This window comes from Lactuca serriola, chromosome 7, assembly GCF_051521515.1.
Source record: "Lactuca serriola cultivar US96UC23 chromosome 7, Lser_US96UC23_V15, whole genome shotgun sequence".
Lineage (NCBI taxonomy): Eukaryota > Viridiplantae > Streptophyta > Magnoliopsida > Asterales > Asteraceae > Lactuca > Lactuca serriola.
Window position 1 is genome coordinate 91,779,980 of NC_136414.1, and position 16,966 is coordinate 91,796,945.

Consider the following 16,966-nt stretch of genomic DNA (forward strand, 5'->3'; position numbering starts at 1 on the left):
TTCCACTTTTATTATTATTTTTTTATTTTTATTTTTTTATTTCACCATGTTGATGTAAATGATTAGTATAATACAAAATTTGGTGTTATGCTATTTATTTACATCAAGATAAAGTGACACTTTCGATTATCAATTTTAGTCTATCTCATTTAAGTCGATATATTTCTAGTTTGTTTAAATTAACTAGTTATATTTCAGACATATTAATTAATATTTGTAATATAGTATTAAATATACAAATATTAATTGATATTAACAATTCATATAAAGGACGGTGTTCGACAAAAACATCTGATAGCTATAAGTTGTAAGTTTTATTTGTATAAGAGTGTTCGACACAAGTAGCTGAAAGATTTTGAAATATATAAAATTACATAAAAATACATGAATATTAACTAAAATTAAAATATAATGATGATAAATTAATTTTTCTAAGCTACAATTATCAAAAGTTAAAAATCAACCAAATTTTAATACCAAGTGCACCGGTTAATCTTCTCAATTGCTAAATTTTTTTCTATGCATATTAGTAAATGGTGATTTTTTTTACAAATAACGTAAATAAGACTTTTCAGTTTTATAAGAACTCATACCAAACATCTTTTATATGTTACAAGTGTTTTGCCTTTCTAAAAAATAATATTATTGTATGATATTAATTTTAGTGTACAAATTCATATAATAAATATTTATTTATTTGTTCAAAATAGATGAGGATTAAAAACTTATAAAATCCGTCAGTTGTTAACTTATAATATCTATATTTAATCGTATAAGATATATTTTGTTTCAAATAAAGAATAAATACATCATAATTGTTAAAATATATTTATATTTATTTGTATAAGATAATTACCAAAACATACAGATATGAATTATTTATTTTAAAGTTATTTAAGTCAATTGTTCAAATGTAAAAGAGTTTTTTATTAAATATTAGTTGAAGTAGCTTTTAAATTTAAATTTTTTTGTTTAATTCAAAAGTTAAAAGCTCATGGTGCTAAACAAATCTTTTTCTTTATCTTATTTTTTTTCCTCAGAAGAAGCTAAAGCCAAAAACTTTAAAAGTTATACGCCGAATAATATAATCTTTAATTTTCAAATTTATATGAACATTTAAATACATTTTAAAATAATTAAAACATTATAACATGTTTATAAGTGAGATATATCATACAATGCATAAGTAATTCTAACCAATTACATACCAATAGTTTATTTAACAGATATTACGAAATTTATAATTAATTTATATTAATTATATACAAATAAATAATATTTTATTATAATTTAATATACATAATATTAGAATATAATAACAATATATATAATAATACTAAATAATATTTATTAAAAGTATTTGACAATTCATATAAGTTAAAAAATATATATTAAATAATACCTTTTAGTAGAAAAAAAAAATACGATTAAAGACAAAAATAAAAAACACTATTTGTGCCTATTCAGCTTCTTCATGGCGTGAAAATTTGGAGTTAGACTCAGTCAGAGCCGAGCCCGCTATTTCTCTATTTCCTCTCTTCTCCAACACAATTACATTCGACACCATCTCTCACTCTATTTTCTCCCTCTTTTCTATCTGCTCTCTCTCCCGCTTTTCTATCTGCGACCTAGCCGCCCCATAGCCAGTCTCCACCGCCCTCACCTCCGGTGAAACCCATAAGACGCTCTCGTCTTCTTCTCTTCTTAGCTTCCCACCACTCCTTTCTGTTCATGTAATCATCGTCAATAATCTGAGCCTTATTAACTTTCTGGTTTTCAGCTTTCAACCAAGTGGAATGATCAGTTGCGAATCACGGATTCAGGTGAAAACTTTTTATCAACGTCTTGCATAAAGTTTTTAAGGAGTGTGATTAATACCTTTTTGATTTCTGATTTGGATTTACTAGACGATCTCTGTAATTCAAGCCGGTGATAATACCCTTTTGATTTCTGCTTTCGATTCACTACACGATCGCTGTAATTTAAGCCGGCTTCGGGATTTTACAACTTGGTTCTTGCAAGACTGTGAGTATCTTTTTTCCAAAATAGCGATTTTTGATTATTTTTCCTGCAATCAGTTTTTCGTTTCAGTTTTTAGATCTGGTGTTACTTTAGCTATTTAATGAAGTTATTATTGAATTGTTTTTAGATCTAGGATAAAAAGATCTGGTGTTACTTTAGCTATTTAATGAAGTTATTATTTAACTTTTGTAGATCTCGGATAAAAAGATCTGGTGTTACTTTAGCTATTTAATGAAGTTATCATTGAATTTTTTTGTAGATATCGGATAAAAAGATCTGGTGTTACTTTAGCTATTTAATGAAGTTATTATTGAATTGTTTTTAGATCTAGGATAAAAAGGCAGGTACGAAGTGAAATAAATGCACCTTTTTGTAGGAAATCGCGAACTATACTTTTATATATGAAAGTCTAGACAAAAAGACAAAATTTTAATGTAGGACCTATTCACAGAATTACTTGAATTGGCCTACACGTTCATTTTTCAATCGTACACATGATAGAATTTAAATTCGTTTCTAAAAAATGGAATTTATATAAATTGCAGTGTATACAAACCGTTAGTACAAACAAACATTTCTCTTAATGGGTCATCCACATAAGGAAAGCAATAAGAGAAGAGGCAAGAAACAAAGCCAACCAATTTCAAATTTGAAGCAACCTGGATGCCAAAACCCTACACTTGGTCAGACTACTGAGGAATCTAAGCTTTTGAGCAGTTTGATGAAAACAGAAGAGAGTGGGTTGTTTAACTCTACCATAGTGGAAGAGGATGCTGATGCTGCAGTATTGACAGATACAACGACCCTTTTGAGTGACGAAGACGATAATTGGACAGATACTTCTTTTGATTTCTCAGATAATGATGCTTCGTGCTCAAACTCTGATGTTTCCTATATATCTGATAGTAGGGATAAACAGAGGATAATGTCAGGTATATCAATGAATTCTTCCTATGAGATAACACTCGCTGAGGTTCTGAAGGTGAGTGAAAGTAAATGTTATTTTCTTCATTTTCTACTTTTATCATCACTCAATTAATTTTCATATTTTTTTTTCAGACATTGGAAGCAATGCCTGATTTAAGTGAACCCTCATCCGAACTTTCCAAGAGTAGAGAATATCACAACTCAAACACACCGATTGAACCTGTTAGAGCTTATTTTGAAAAATATGGCATACATGTAAGTTTGTTATATTACTTTTTAATCTCTGAAAGTGTTAAATACGAATCATGTGCCTGGAAATGATACATGATCACCATGAGTTTTTTGGAAATTGGTGATGATAAGTTTTTTTTGTTATTTAATAATATATTCTTGTGGCTGTGAATCCTGTGTGACAGGGTCCTGGTAGAACGTCCTACTTACCTTCATCATCTAATAACGATCTCCATATGGGTTGCTATGGGAGGTAAGATTTTCCAAAAGTTATTTGTTTTTTTATTGATTTCAGATGATTTTGTTGTTAATAATTTTTTTGGATGGCTACGGGAGTGACATTTATGAAACCAATTTACTAGAATGTATTTTTCTTGTAGGAGTCATATTGATGTTAAAGAAAAGAATCAATTATATAAACATGAATTTCCTTCCAACAAGAGAATAGGGGTTCAGAAATGGTGTGGATCCACCCCCACTGATGTTGAGAAGGTAAGTAAAGCTCTATGTTGATAAGTTTTAACATTCATAGAACTTTATTAGCGAGGAAGATGAAATGTCCAATTTCGGACTCGTTATATGCATGTTAAGTGGTCAATTATTTCTAAAGTCTGTTTTGTGGTCATCTTTCATCTTCACTCGATTAATTTTCATATTTTCTTCAGACTTGGCCTGCTTTAACTCCTATTAAGCCCTCATTTGAGTTTTCGAAGAGTAGACTACAACACAACTCAAACATAGAAGTTGTTACAGATGTTCTTAAAGAAAGTTACGTTGTAAGTAACGTGTTCTTTATGCATCTTTAAACTTATATGAATTTTATTATAATGGTTTAAAATATGGATGATATGCCTAAGAATAGTGCATGATCGATGTGAATCTTTTGTGACAGTTACTTGGTGGGGCATCTTACATTGCGTCGTCATCTAATAGTGATCTCCAGGAGGGTAATATGTCATTCAAGAGGTTGTAATTAATTCGTCATTTAATATATTACGTTATTTTGTATTGATATTAAATGATTTTGGTGTTACTAAAATTTCATTTGGATGATTGCGGGAGGGAGATTTGTGAATCAATTTATTAGAATTTATTTTTTTGTCATTTGAAAAAAATGAACATTACAATGGAAGTTTTAATAATAAAAGTTATTTTTAAGACTAAAAAAAAAATTCATGTTTATCAATGTTGTGAAAAGTAGTCCAACAGCTTACTTTGACTATTTGTGATTTTCTTTTAGGAGTTGGCGTGAAGTTCTTGTTGGCCTCGGAACTTCCTCTGAACAGACTCGGATTCGGGACATTAAAGGAAAGAGTTCATTACATAATCCAGATAGTTGGGTTAAGATAGTAAAAAAAGGGTCACACACTCGGGACGTTAAAGGAAAGAGTGCATTACATGATCCAGATAGTTGGGTGGAGGTAGTAAAAAAAGGGTCCCAGAAGCAAAAACTTGACTATCTTTCAAAAGACACCGCAAAAAAGCAACATATTCCTGGTAAGTAAAATGTAGATACGGTTTCATTTCGGAAAATTCAACAATCCACTTTATGTTTCTTTAAAAGAAGTCCCGACCATTTATGTGTGTTTAATAATTTATGTAATTTTGATATTTGTTTGTGTGTGAAGGGGACGATTATAAGAAGTACAGGCATAACGCAAATCAACATTGGGAAATCCAAAAGTCCCTCGTTGAGCAGGCAATAATGTTTTTTTAATTTGTATCGCTTTTGGGCTTTCATTAATGTTGTAGCATATAAGCTAAGCTTTCAATGTCATTATATACTGCAGGCCAGAAACGCATATGCAAGTGGAAAACGGAATGAGGGGGTAAATCTCTCCGAACAGGTAGGTACACGAGAGAAAGAGAGGGAGAAGGCCCCCTTAATTAAATGCGATTAAAACACCTTTCTCTTAGAAGTTTTTCATGCAACTTTGTTTAATTGACATTGTATTAATATTTTAATGAGCCAATTAGAAACTTGGTTATATAAATTTATGTATGATTGTGTGACGATAATTGAATTTGTGGTTGTTCACACACTTATATACCACCATGGTGATGGATTAAGCCCCAACATGAGTGGTTGGTTATAGGTCATAGGAGACATCTTAGGTTGTAAGCCTGAGCATCACCTTTCTTGGGGACATTGTGATTTACCTTTCCATGTTTGTCAAGGGTTCAAGTCCCAAGAGCCACAATGTGTGAAAGTTCAGATTCTAATATGGATTAAGCTCCTTGTAGGTACTGAGTTCCTATGGCAGCCAACAATGATTTTGCAATCTTCTAGGAAATACTTACGTAATGACTTGAGTTTATAAATTTTTATGTAGGCAAGGATGTGGAAAGAAAAGGCTGAGCAAGCCGATGAAAGGGCTAGCCAGGATATTTTTGATTCAAGCTTTGTCATTGTATATTAGAGGTGGCAACAAAGCCAACCTGTTATTTACATATACATATACATATATATGTTGATATTGTTGATGTTGTTATTGAATACAGGAACAAAAATAATATTGTAGATCTAATGACAATCGATTTACATGGACAACATGTGAAAGAGGGAATGATGAGACTAAAATACCACCTTGCATTTGGTGTATATGGTCGATGTAAGTATCTTTTTCTTTATATATATATATATATATATATATATATATACACACACACACACACACACACATACGTGCACGCGAACACACACATTGTGTTTTCGATTGTTTTTTAATCGTTGTGATATACAGCTCTGCGGCGGCTCCGCGTCATCACCGGATATGGGAGTGGAGGAACTGGGCAGTCGATGCTGAAACAAGCGGTATGAAATCATGCCTTTTTAATGTAGAAATGAGCATTACCTTATTAACTGTTTCAAGGATCAATCATCTAATGTTTTTGTGTAGCTTAAGATGTCTGAATGTTTGTTATAGGTTGTTGATCTCTTAAAAACAGAGAAATTTGAGTGGGAGAAAGAAAACGAAGGTAGTCTTCTAATCAAATTTGACATGAAGAAGAGAGAGTTGGGGTTTGTGAAATTGTAGTTACTCTTATTAATCTTTTTTTGTTTCATTTTTTTCTTTGGATAATTTGTTGTACGAGAATGAAACAAATATGTGGCCAATGAGTTCGATTACCCAAAAGCCTTTTGAACATGGGTTAATTTACACCGTCAAAAATGATAATTAAACAATGATCTAATGGTTATTTTTATGTTAAAACTTGGTTTAAGATAAAATGTTTGGAAAATATAATAAGTAAGATATTAATTAAATATAATAACATTCATAACTCCAATAAATATGATAAGATAACATAAGATATAGACCTTAAATACCAATAGAGATTTTTTCACTGGAATTTCTTCATCGCCCCGACGGTGAAGATTAAAAACCAAGAAATATCGCAAACAAATCCACCATTCTGTTACAAACTATTTCTTGGTAGGGATTTTCTAATATGTGCCCTAAGGGCACATATAAGAAGTATTAATTATGAAAAATATTACCATAATTAAATGTGAAATACATTAATTACGGTGATTATTAATGAATTTTATATTTAATTATGGTAATATTTCTTATAATTAATGTGTTTAACATTTAATTATGGTAATAATTATGATTAATTAATACTTCTTATATGTGCCCTTAGGCACATATTAGAAAATCCCTTTCTTGGTATATGGTGTTGATCAGACAAAATAGATGCTCTTAAGAAGAAAAGAGATGTTCCAACTTCCATTTTTTCTGATGAAGAGCTTCGTGACCGTATGTGTATACGGCTTCGGACGTCCACTATCCTGCTGCTACTATGGACAAGAGGGAGCATCAGTTTTCCTGACTTTTCTATGTTGGACACATCAAAAGCTAATCAATTGAGCGAAGGGGTATTTAATTTTTATGTTTGATTCTTTGGACCCACAACACAACCCCTGTCCTTGAGCTTATATTTATCTCTCGGCTCCACTTACCGAGCCCAATACTTTGACTGGCTGGTTGTTTTGTCCAACGTTCCTCCACTTCTTCCTATTCCAGTTGGGCCTACTTTAAGACCCAACAAATACTCCAACTATCGAGGCACTGTAACATCCAAAATTTCAAAACAATTAAAACTTTTCAAAATCACCCATTTTATTAACATTGTTGCAAAAAGGTTTTCAATACATTATTAAACAGAGTAATTTCCCAGGTTCAATTCATAAAACACCAACGCGAGGAACGGTACGATTACGCCTTTGCCTTGCCACAAACTCTTGAGAACCTGAAACATAAAACCACAACTGTAAGCCCCAAAAGCTTCCTAACTTCAAACGATCATAACTTATTCGTTCCAACTCTGTTTTCGATAATCATTATATCCACGTAAAGGTAATGAGAAGCTCTAAAATCCCATCAACTCTCCTTTGCCTCAAAACGTTCCGAACTTAAATCCAAAATTCATAAAAGGCCTGAACTATCCCTTTACGGTTATACCCATGGGATCCAAAGCACTAACCAAACTCTTGGATCACTGAATCTACATTACGCATCTAAAAAGGCCTAAATCTCTTTCTCTCTCTCTCTCTCTCTCTATCTATCTCTCTCTCTCTCTATCTATCTATCTCCCTCTCTCTCTCTCTCTCTCTCTCTCTCTCTCTCTCTCTCTCTTTCTGAAGGCCCGAAGCCCTATGATAACTGATCTTCAGGTCACCGCCCCAAATTATGAAACGATTCGAAACATGGTGTTACATTAGGTTATGCAGCGCGTAGCCTGGTTGAATTCCGTATTCTAGAATAAGGCTCTACGCCACACGTAGAGATAGAGTATGCTAGGTGTACTTGGTATGATGTTGGCCTTTGACTTTTGCCGATGACAATTGACCGTTGACTTTGACTAAGTTTGACTTTAGGTCATTTGGGGTAGTTTGAATAGTAGATTGAGACTGGGTCCAGGTGACCTGTAGAGACAGTGTTTGGAGCAATTATTAGTTCAGCTATATTTCAAACTGTCAGGTGAGTTTTCCTCACTGTACTATTAGGTCGAAGGCACCAAAGCGGACCCACTAGGTTATGTACCCTAGTATATAGGATGTTGTTATGTTGGTTATATGTTAGACTGGTAGATATGTATGATTACCTGTATTCACTAGTGATATGTTAGTCTCGTAGATCTGTATGATTATCTGTACTTGCTGACTGTTGGTTATAGTTGTATATGTCGACATGTTATTGTGTTGTGGGGTTGAGGCGGTCTTACTTTGTGCTGAAGGCCAAGATACCCCGACGGTCCACTTGATACTATAGGGCCAAGGGCATGGTCCAACTTATGTTGTAGGCTCGGGAGTGATTCAGATGGTAGCCAAAGTCTCGGTGACAGTCCAAACTAGTGTTGCAGGCCTAGTTACCTGCATTGTATTATCTTGCGGCGTGTGGTACTTTGGGGGAACTCGTTAAGCTTTGGCTTACAGGTTGATTTTATGGTTTCAGGTACATCAAGGGACATGGGCAAGGCGAAGGCGTGATTGTGTACATTATCCTGGTCTGCTAATTTTCTCACTCAATCAAAGCACTGGTCTGCTAATTTTCTCACTCAATCAAAGCACTGATCTCCTTTCTTAACTATAAATATGTTATGTTCAAGGTTGTAGAACTCGTTACTCGGTACCTGTTCGGCCGACTACCGAGTAGCGAGTACTCGGGGAGTACTCGAATTTGGAAATCTGTGTAGAAATATTTTTAAGGAAATTATATATGTCAAAATCATAAGATAAAATCATAAGTTGATTAAATATATAACAACATTGGATACATGTGAATACACAAAAAATGAAAAACACATAATGGTCTCACTTCGTGAATAATTACTGGAAATTTAAGATATATATGTAATAATAATCACATGTGTGTGTGTTAAATAATAAATCATTAAGTATATTATACATATTAATCACCGAGTTGACCGAATTTCACAACACTACTCAGTTCGTAAGGGGCCGATTGGGGAGTACTCGGGATTATGTAACTCGCCTCGGCAAGGGGGGGAGTAGCGAATACTCGGAGGAGTAATCGGCCAACTCGACGAGTTTTACAACACTGGTTATGTTCATGTCACTTTAAAAGTCAAAACTGATGTAAAAAATCAAAAAAAACAGTTAAATACCCATAGAATATCTCTTGGAGAAGTTATTGGTTACATCCTCATTTTCATGTTGAGATGAGACCAATTACAAGTAACTGATTCAACATTCCTACTCAACCAAAAACATCTTAATTTTGCAATTTCCAACTAACAAACATTATATATTTATTAAGATGAACGGGAAAAATTTACACATTGGAAGGGGTAAGTTTAGGGTTTTCACCGATTAATTCAATTTGGTCCCAATTTCCAAATGTCTTGTTGTGCATGAGTTACCACCTTGATGTCTGTCAAGAAAATTCAAAATAATCAATAAAAAGAACGACTAAACTATTCAATAATGGCTTGTTGAAATAAAGAGGTAAAAATATATAAGAGTAACATACATTTTCACAAAGCTTTATAGTAACATTACCTTGGTTGTTTTCTTTAACGACTCTTATTTTGCAGTTTATGACATCGCAGACTCAGGAAGAAGTGACCAGTTGGACCTAACACAAAGACATGGATATAGAAATTGATTCGTTAAAAAAACCATTCATATCCATAATATACATAAATAATGGGATGATGATAATATTGTGTCTGTGAGTGTGTTTAAAAAAATTGGATCGTCAAAGAAAAAGAAGTTAACCATATGTACAAGGAAGTTTCAAGCAAAAGTATAATCGATTTCTAAGCCTCATTGATTTGAAGACAGGATATGACTGTTTTGTGAGCGTCTGGTCTTGATTTTGAGTAGGTAGTGTTCTTAGGGCTTTGTAATTAGACAAAAAATCAAAGTAAAAAGAAGTCAGGATGGCGAACTGCGGAGAGACCCAAGAACATTAGATCGAACCACAACCAAAAAACTATATGCGAAGAGCATCGAGAACAATAAGGTACTGTATAGAATTTACATTTAGTGAGAAGAAAGTAGAAAACGCATGTAACTGTGATAAGAATTCCTGATTTGTTGCCTAATTTCCTTATTTATTGTTATTGAATTTAGTATAATTTAAATGATTTGAAGTTATACCTCCTGATTTGCAGGGACGATTAGTATAACATGGATTCAATTTAGGCGGGAAAATGAATTTTAAAAGGAGGAGAAAAGGACAGTGTAAAATAGAGTGTATAAGAAGGTGCCATGTAGCATGTTTAAGAGTGTTTTATTAGAAGAGAGGAAGAGGATGGGCTACATTATTAGGTTTGGGCCGTTTTACGGGTCCGAAATGACTCATTCTTGACTAAAAGGTTATTTTTCTTAAAAAAAAAAAAAGCTTTATCATATTTAAAAGAAAAATCCAAAAAATTGGTTAGATTATTCAATTTCCCAATAATATTTTATTATAATCCTATGATGATACAATATTTAGAGCTTTACAAATGATATAGGGTTAAAGACAAATAAACATGTTTGTGCCTACTCAGCCTCATGGCGTGAAAAGTTTGGAATTGGACGCGGTCAGCGCCGCGCCCGCTAGGGGACTTCTCTGTCGCCTATCTTCTCCGACACTGTTACATTCGACACCATTTTTCTTACTCTTTTTCTCCTTCATTTCTATCCGCTTTCCCTCTCTCTTACTTCTTTACTCTCTTTTCTCTCGCATTTCCATCTGCGCTAGCCGCCCCCTCGGCAGTCGCCAGTCGACAGTCGCCACCGCCCTCACCTCCGGTGACACCTCATAAGACGCTCTCGTCTTCTTCTCTTCTCAGCACCCCACCACTCGTTTCTGTTCATGTAATCGTTTTTAATAATCCGAACCTTATAACTTTCTAGTTTTCAGCCTTCAAGCAGAGTGGAATGATCAGTTGCGAATCACGGATTCAGGTGAATTTTTTTTATCATAAAAGTCTAATTAATTTGATTAATATTTTTTGATATCTGTTTTCGATTCACTAGACGATCGGTGTAATTCAAGCCAGTGATAATACCCTTCTAATTTCTGCTTTCGATTCTCTACACGATCGCGGTGATTCAATCCGGCTACGGGATTTTACAACTTGGTTCTTGCAAGACTGTGAGTAGCTTTTTTCAAAAGTAGCGATTTTTGATTATTTTTCATGCAACTTCCGTTCTTTTCGATCTGGTGTTACTTTAGGTATTTAATGAAGTTATTGCTGAATTATTTTTAGATCTAGGATAAAAAGGCACGTAAGAAGTGAAATAAATGCGCCTTTTTGTAGGAAATCTTGAACTGTACTTTTATATATATATGAAAGCCTCGACAAAGGACAAATTTTAAATGTAGGACCTATTTGCAAATTACTTGAATTGACAAACACGTTCATTTTTCAATCATACACATGATAGAATTTAAATTTGATTCTAATAATTATAATTTATATAAATTGCAGTGTATACAAACCGTTAGTGCAGACAAACATTTCTCTTAATGGGTCATCCACATAAGACTGATGAGGAATCAAAGGTTTTGAGTAGTTTGATGAAAACAGAAGAGAGTGGGTTTTTAAACTCTACCATAGTGGAAGAGGATGCTGATGCTGCAGTATTGACAGATACAACGACCCTTTTGAGTGACGATGATAATTGGACAGATACTTCTTTTGATTTCTCAGATAATGATGCTTCGCGCTCAAACTCTGATGTTTCCTATATATCTGGTAGTATGGAGAAACATATTGTTGCTCCTGGGATGATGTCAGATGTATCAGGGAATTCTTCCAACAAGATAATGCTAACATGGGTTCTGAAGGTGAGTGAACCTACATGGCTACATGTTATTTTCTTGATTTTGTGGTCACTCAATTAATTTTCATATTGTTTTCAGGCATGTGAAGCAATGCCTTGTTTAAGTGAGCCCTCATCCGAGCTTTCCAAGAACACACAACATCACAACTCAAACACAACGATTGAAGATGTTAGAGTTTGTTTTGAAAAATGTGGCATACAAGTAAGTTTGTTATATGCTTTTCATTATGAAGGTTCTAAATATGGATCATGTGTTTGGAAATGATGCATGATCACCATGAATTTTTTGGAAATTGGTGATGATAAGTTTTTCGTTATCTAATAGTAATATATTTTTGTGACTATGAATATATCCTTTGTGACAGGACCCCAGTAGAAAGTCATACCTACCTTTGTCATCTAATAATGATCTTAAGATATGGCCTCCTTTAACTCCTATCAAGCCCTCATTTGCGTTTTCGAAGAGTAGACATCAACACAATTCAAACATAAAAGTTGTTTCTGATGTTTTTGAAGAAAGTTATGGTGTAAGTAACTTGTTCTTTATGTATCTTTAAAATTATATGAATTTTATTCTAATGGTTTTAAATATGGATGATGTGCCTAATAATCGTGCGTGATCAACATGAATTTTTTCTGCTATATAATATATTCTTATAGCTATGAATATTCCTTTGTGACAGTTAACTGGTGGGGCTTCTTACATTGCCTCATCATCTAATAGTGATCTCCAAGAGGGTAATATGTCATTCAAGAGGTTGTAATTGATTCGTCATATACTATGTTACCTTGTTTTGTATTGATATAAGATGACTTTGGTGTTAATAAAATTTCATTTGTATGACTATGGGAGGGAGATTTGTGAATCAATTAGAATTAATTTTTATCATTGGAAAAAAAAAATGAAGATTTGATGTTTATCAATATTGTGGAAAGTAGTCCAACATCTTATTTTGACCATTTGTAATTTTCGTTTAGGAGTTGGCGTGAAGTTCTTATTGGCCTTGGAACTTCCTCTGAACAGACTCAGACTCGGGACATTAAAGGAAAGAGTCCATTACATAATCCAGATAGTTGGGTGAAGATAGTAAAAAAAGGGTCACACACTCGGGACTCTAAAGGAAAGAGTGCATTACATGATCCAGATAGTTGGGTGAAGGTAGTAAAAAAAGGGTCCCACATGCAAAAACTTGACTATCCTTCAAAAGACACCGCAAAAAAGCAGCATATTCCTAGTAAGTAAAATATAAATATGGTTTCGCTTCGGAAAATTCAACGATCCACTTTATGTTTCTTTAAAAGAAGTCCCGACCAGTTATGTGTGTTTAATAATTGATGCAATTTTGATATTTGTTTGTGTGTGAAGGGGACGATTATAAGAAGTACAGGCATAACGCAAATCAACACTGGGAAATCCAAAAATCCCTCGTTGAGCAGGCAATAATGTTTTTTTAATTTGTATCGCTTTTGGGCTTTCATTAATGTTCTTCCATATAAGCTGAGCTTTCATTTTCATTCTATGCTGCAGGCTAGAAACGCACATGCAAGTGGAAAACGGAATGAGGGGGTAAATCTCTCCGAACAGGTAGGTACACGAGAGAAAGAGAGGGAGAAAGCCCCCTTAATTAAATGCGATTAAAACACCTTTCTCTTAGAAGTTTTTCATGCAACTTTGATTAATTGACATTGTATTAATATTTTAATAAGCCAACTAGAAACTTGGTTATATAAGTTTCTATATGATTATGTGAAGATAATTGAATTTGTGGTTGTTCACACACTTATATACCACCATGGTGATGGATTAAGCCCCAACATGAGTGGTTGGTTATAGGTCATAGGAGACGTCTTAGGTTTTAAGCCTGAGCATCACCTTTCTTGGGGACATTGTGATTTACCTTTCCATGTTTGTCAAGGGTTCAAGTCCCAAGAGCCACAATGTGTGAAAGTTCGGATTCTAATATGGATTAAGCTCCTTGTAGGTACTGAGTTCCTATGGCAGCCAACAATGATTTTGCAATCTTCTAGGAAATACTTACGTAGTGACTCATGAGTTTATATATTTGTATGCAGGCAAGGATGTGGAAGGAAAAAGCTGAGCAAGCTGATGAAAAGGCTAGCCAGGATATTTTTGATTCAAGGTTTGTCACTTGTGTATTGGAGGTGGCAACAAAGCCAACCTGTTATTTAACATATATATGTTGATATTGTTATTGAATACAGGAACAAAAATAACATTGTAGATTTGATGACAATCGATTTACATGGACAACATGTGAAAGAGGGAATGATGATACTAAAATATCACCTTGCATTTGGTGTATATGGTCGCTGTAAGTATCTTTTTTGTCAAGATATACACACACATACACATTGTGTTTTCGATTGTTTTCTAATCGGTGTGATATACAGCTCTGCGGCGGCTCCGTGTCATCACCGGATATGGGAGTGGAGGAACTGGGCAGTCGATGCTGAAGCAGGCGGTAGGAAAACGTGCCTTTTTATTGTAGAAATGAGCATTAACTTATTAACTGTTTCAAGGATCAATCATCTCATGTGTTTTTGTGTAGCTTAAGTCTGAATGTTTGTTATAGGTTGTTGATCTCTTAAAAATGGAGAAATTTGAGTGGGAGAAAGAAAACGAAGGTAGTCTTCTAATCAAATTTGACATGAAGAAGAGAAAGTTGGGGTTTGTGAAATTGTAGTTACTCTGTTTAATCTTTTTTTCTTTCATTTTTTCTTTGGACAGTTTGTTGTATGAGAATGAAACAAATATGTGTTGGTTTTCCCAAAAGCCTTTTGATCATCGGTTAATTTACACTTTGTCAGAAATGATATTTACGCAATGATCAACGGTTATTTTTATAGAAGTATTAAATCAAATTATTAGGAAAACATAATAAGTAAGATGGCTGTATAAGATTATAGAATATCTTTATTGAGTTATTTGTTTTCTATATTCCACACCTTTTTATCACTTGCAATAATATTATTTACAGAAATAATATTAAATATAATAACATTCATAACTCTAATATATATGATATGATAAGATAAGATAAGATATAGAACCTTAAATACCAAGAGAGGTTTTTCACCGGAATTTCTTCATGTGTGAGAATTTGATTTGGAACCAAGAAATATCAAAAAACCAATTGACCATTCGGTTACCAGCTTTTTCTTGGTGTACGGTGTTGATTATTTTATTATTGTTTTTTAAGTTATGTTAACATGCGACCCCTAAAATAGTGGTGTGCTACCCTGGAACAAGAGAAGGATTGTTGGAGTTGGAAGTTTGGAACTAGAAGGTTAAAACTTGTTTTTCAATGAAACGGAGAAATATGCTTTGTTCTTCAGCACGTTATGTTTAGGTATTTTAATTTTTGATTGAACAATGAGAATCCGTTGTGATTTAATTTGGATTTTGATCCCTATTTATTTTGAAAATCATATTCTCTAAAGAATCACTCTTCGGTAGTCATTTTCTTTGTCGGCGATTTCAATTTGAATGAATTTGCTTACTAATTATAAAGCTTGTTCTTTTTGTTGTTTAGGAAGAACATAGACACAAGGTATTAATCTGACATTTTCATTTAAATGTTTCATTTTGTGCTATTTTCTTTGTTAACAATATTGTTTCACATCGTTTTTAATGCATACTACTGATTGATAAAATGCCTGAACTAAAAGTGAATTTTTATGGGATGGGATAGATTGAGATTGCTATATTTCTATGTGGGAGTCATTATTTATATTGCTATTTGTCTAATATCATTGTTTGTACTGCTAGATCAAGCTAAATATTTATTTCTCTAGTCTATCAAGATGACACAGCCAATATATCCTTAGGATTCCATGCCTTAAGTAGTTGAGTGGGATTGTATTTTGTTCTAGCATCTCTGATTTGCACTCTTGCAATGACAGCCAATGACTTAACATGCTTTCACTATCAATGTTGTTTGTTCATCAATTCTTCTATTGTGGGGGTTATATGTTTATGCATTGATTGCAATTTGGTTTATTTTTTCGTATTTTCTTATGGATGTAATTATTTTACATTATATTGAAGTATTTCCATCCCTTGAAAGAGGCTAAAAGTTGGATAACTTGGTTGAAAAGAGTTTTGATTTCAGTAGCTCACAGGTAATCTTTAATCTTTTGCCATCAAAATATGTAATTGTAAATGGTTAAAATGTGTAACTAGTTCCCATCTATTTAATCACAATAAATTAAGACTTAGAAGTAACTATAAAAATAGAGGATTAGATTATCAAAGGGATAACAATAAGCATTTTAATCTTTAAAAATCAACACCTACCGTCAAAGAATCAAATTTTGATTCATGTTCACATTAGTTTTTAGTTATTAGGCTAACACAACATCCTTGAAAGTCTGATAAATGGGTAACTTTTAACTTTTAATTTTTATCCTGAACACGAAAAACTGAACCCTCTTTAACATGAACCCGAAAAAAGTCATATTATATATTATATTGTAAAAAATTGGGCTACGCTTAACTTTTGTTATGGGTTCGCTATTGATGTCATCAATAAAAGAAATGTTGACTATAACGATAACACAATTGCCACTCAGAAATATTGTCAATTGTGTCGGGTTTGTAACTCGAAAACCGTTGTAGACCAACAAAATCGAAACTCAAAAAGGACACGAAACAGTTGAATTCGCAAATTTTTTCATTTTTGGATGAAGAGAATGGTTGTACGAGGAAATCGGCGCAAAAAGATCAAGTATATGAAACCTTAATCAATAAAGTTAATAATTATAAAAATAGGTCGACATGCTGATAAGCTGTCAAGAGGGAACCTAGAATACTGTAAGTCAAATTAGTATTGTGGGTGCACGGTACAAAAACACTCCTTACCTTAGGAGCGAAAAAAAGACTTAAGGAATCACTACTCATAGTTGTTTTGTTGTTGTATGATTCTATGACGTAATCATCCTAAAGAGAATATAATT

General features: G+C 33.2%; 2 protein-coding genes across 8 annotated transcripts; both read left to right on the forward strand.

Annotated features, from left to right (window-relative positions):
- The first annotated feature begins 1,486 nt into the window (after positions 1 to 1,486).
- LOC145061125 (uncharacterized) lies at positions 1,487 to 6,329 on the forward strand. Of its 6 annotated transcripts, XM_079008503.1 has the most exons (16): positions 1,489 to 1,823; positions 1,908 to 2,025; positions 2,568 to 3,004; positions 3,082 to 3,204; positions 3,366 to 3,433; positions 3,561 to 3,672; positions 3,846 to 3,956; positions 4,073 to 4,146; positions 4,421 to 4,677; positions 4,809 to 4,879; positions 4,971 to 5,027; positions 5,277 to 5,420; positions 5,514 to 5,579; positions 5,681 to 5,792; positions 5,925 to 5,995; positions 6,108 to 6,329. In XM_079008503.1, exons 3-16 carry the CDS (start codon positions 2,606 to 2,608, stop codon positions 6,216 to 6,218), a joined length of 1,776 nt encoding a protein of 591 aa, XP_078864629.1. In that variant the 5' UTR covers positions 1,489 to 1,823; positions 1,908 to 2,025; positions 2,568 to 2,605; the 3' UTR covers positions 6,219 to 6,329. The 6 variants fall into 6 exon arrangements, 5 of the variants coding, with proteins under 5 accessions (XP_078864632.1, XP_078864631.1, XP_078864633.1 ...); XM_079008504.1 differs by lacking the exon at positions 5,277 to 5,420 and having other exon boundaries at positions 1,490 to 1,823; XR_013687106.1 differs by lacking the exons at positions 5,925 to 5,995; positions 6,108 to 6,329 and having other exon boundaries at positions 1,487 to 1,823; positions 5,277 to 5,424; positions 5,514 to 5,602; positions 5,683 to 5,792.
- A 4,368-nt stretch (positions 6,330 to 10,697) lies between these two features.
- On the forward strand, positions 10,698 to 14,821 carry LOC145061126 (uncharacterized). 2 transcript variants are annotated; one of them, XM_079008508.1, is made up of 14 exons: positions 10,698 to 11,107; positions 11,180 to 11,297; positions 11,635 to 11,993; positions 12,069 to 12,191; positions 12,355 to 12,516; positions 12,673 to 12,746; positions 12,968 to 13,224; positions 13,356 to 13,426; positions 13,518 to 13,574; positions 13,824 to 13,967; positions 14,063 to 14,130; positions 14,213 to 14,322; positions 14,402 to 14,472; positions 14,584 to 14,821. In XM_079008508.1, exons 3-14 carry the CDS (start codon positions 11,673 to 11,675, stop codon positions 14,692 to 14,694), a joined length of 1,569 nt encoding a protein of 522 aa, XP_078864634.1. In that variant the 5' UTR covers positions 10,698 to 11,107; positions 11,180 to 11,297; positions 11,635 to 11,672; the 3' UTR covers positions 14,695 to 14,821. The 2 variants fall into 2 exon arrangements, with proteins under 2 accessions (XP_078864634.1, XP_078864635.1); XM_079008509.1 differs by lacking the exon at positions 13,824 to 13,967 and having other exon boundaries at positions 10,699 to 11,107.
- Positions 14,822 to 16,966: the final 2,145 nt, after the last annotated feature.

What these genes read in the sequence shown, in the direction of transcription:
- LOC145061125 (XM_079008503.1), top strand. Translation starts at nt 2,606, where the DNA reads ATGGGTCATCCACATAAGGAAAGCAATAAGAGAAGAGGCAAGAAACAA. An exon ending in TTGAAAAATATGGCATACAT is followed by an intron (nt 3,205 to 3,365) that starts GTAAGTTTGTTA and finishes CCTGTGTGACAG; the next exon opens with GGTCCTGGTAGAACGTCCTA. An exon ending in ATTTGGTGTATATGGTCGAT is followed by an intron (nt 5,793 to 5,924) that starts GTAAGTATCTTT and finishes TGTGATATACAG; the next exon opens with CTCTGCGGCGGCTCCGCGTC.
- LOC145061126 (XM_079008508.1), top strand. Translation starts at nt 11,673, where the DNA reads ATGGGTCATCCACATAAGACTGATGAGGAATCAAAGGTTTTGAGTAGT. An exon ending in TGCTAACATGGGTTCTGAAG is followed by an intron (nt 11,994 to 12,068) that starts GTGAGTGAACCT and finishes TATTGTTTTCAG; the next exon opens with GCATGTGAAGCAATGCCTTG. An exon ending in CAGGATATTTTTGATTCAAG is followed by an intron (nt 14,131 to 14,212) that starts GTTTGTCACTTG and finishes TATTGAATACAG; the next exon opens with GAACAAAAATAACATTGTAG.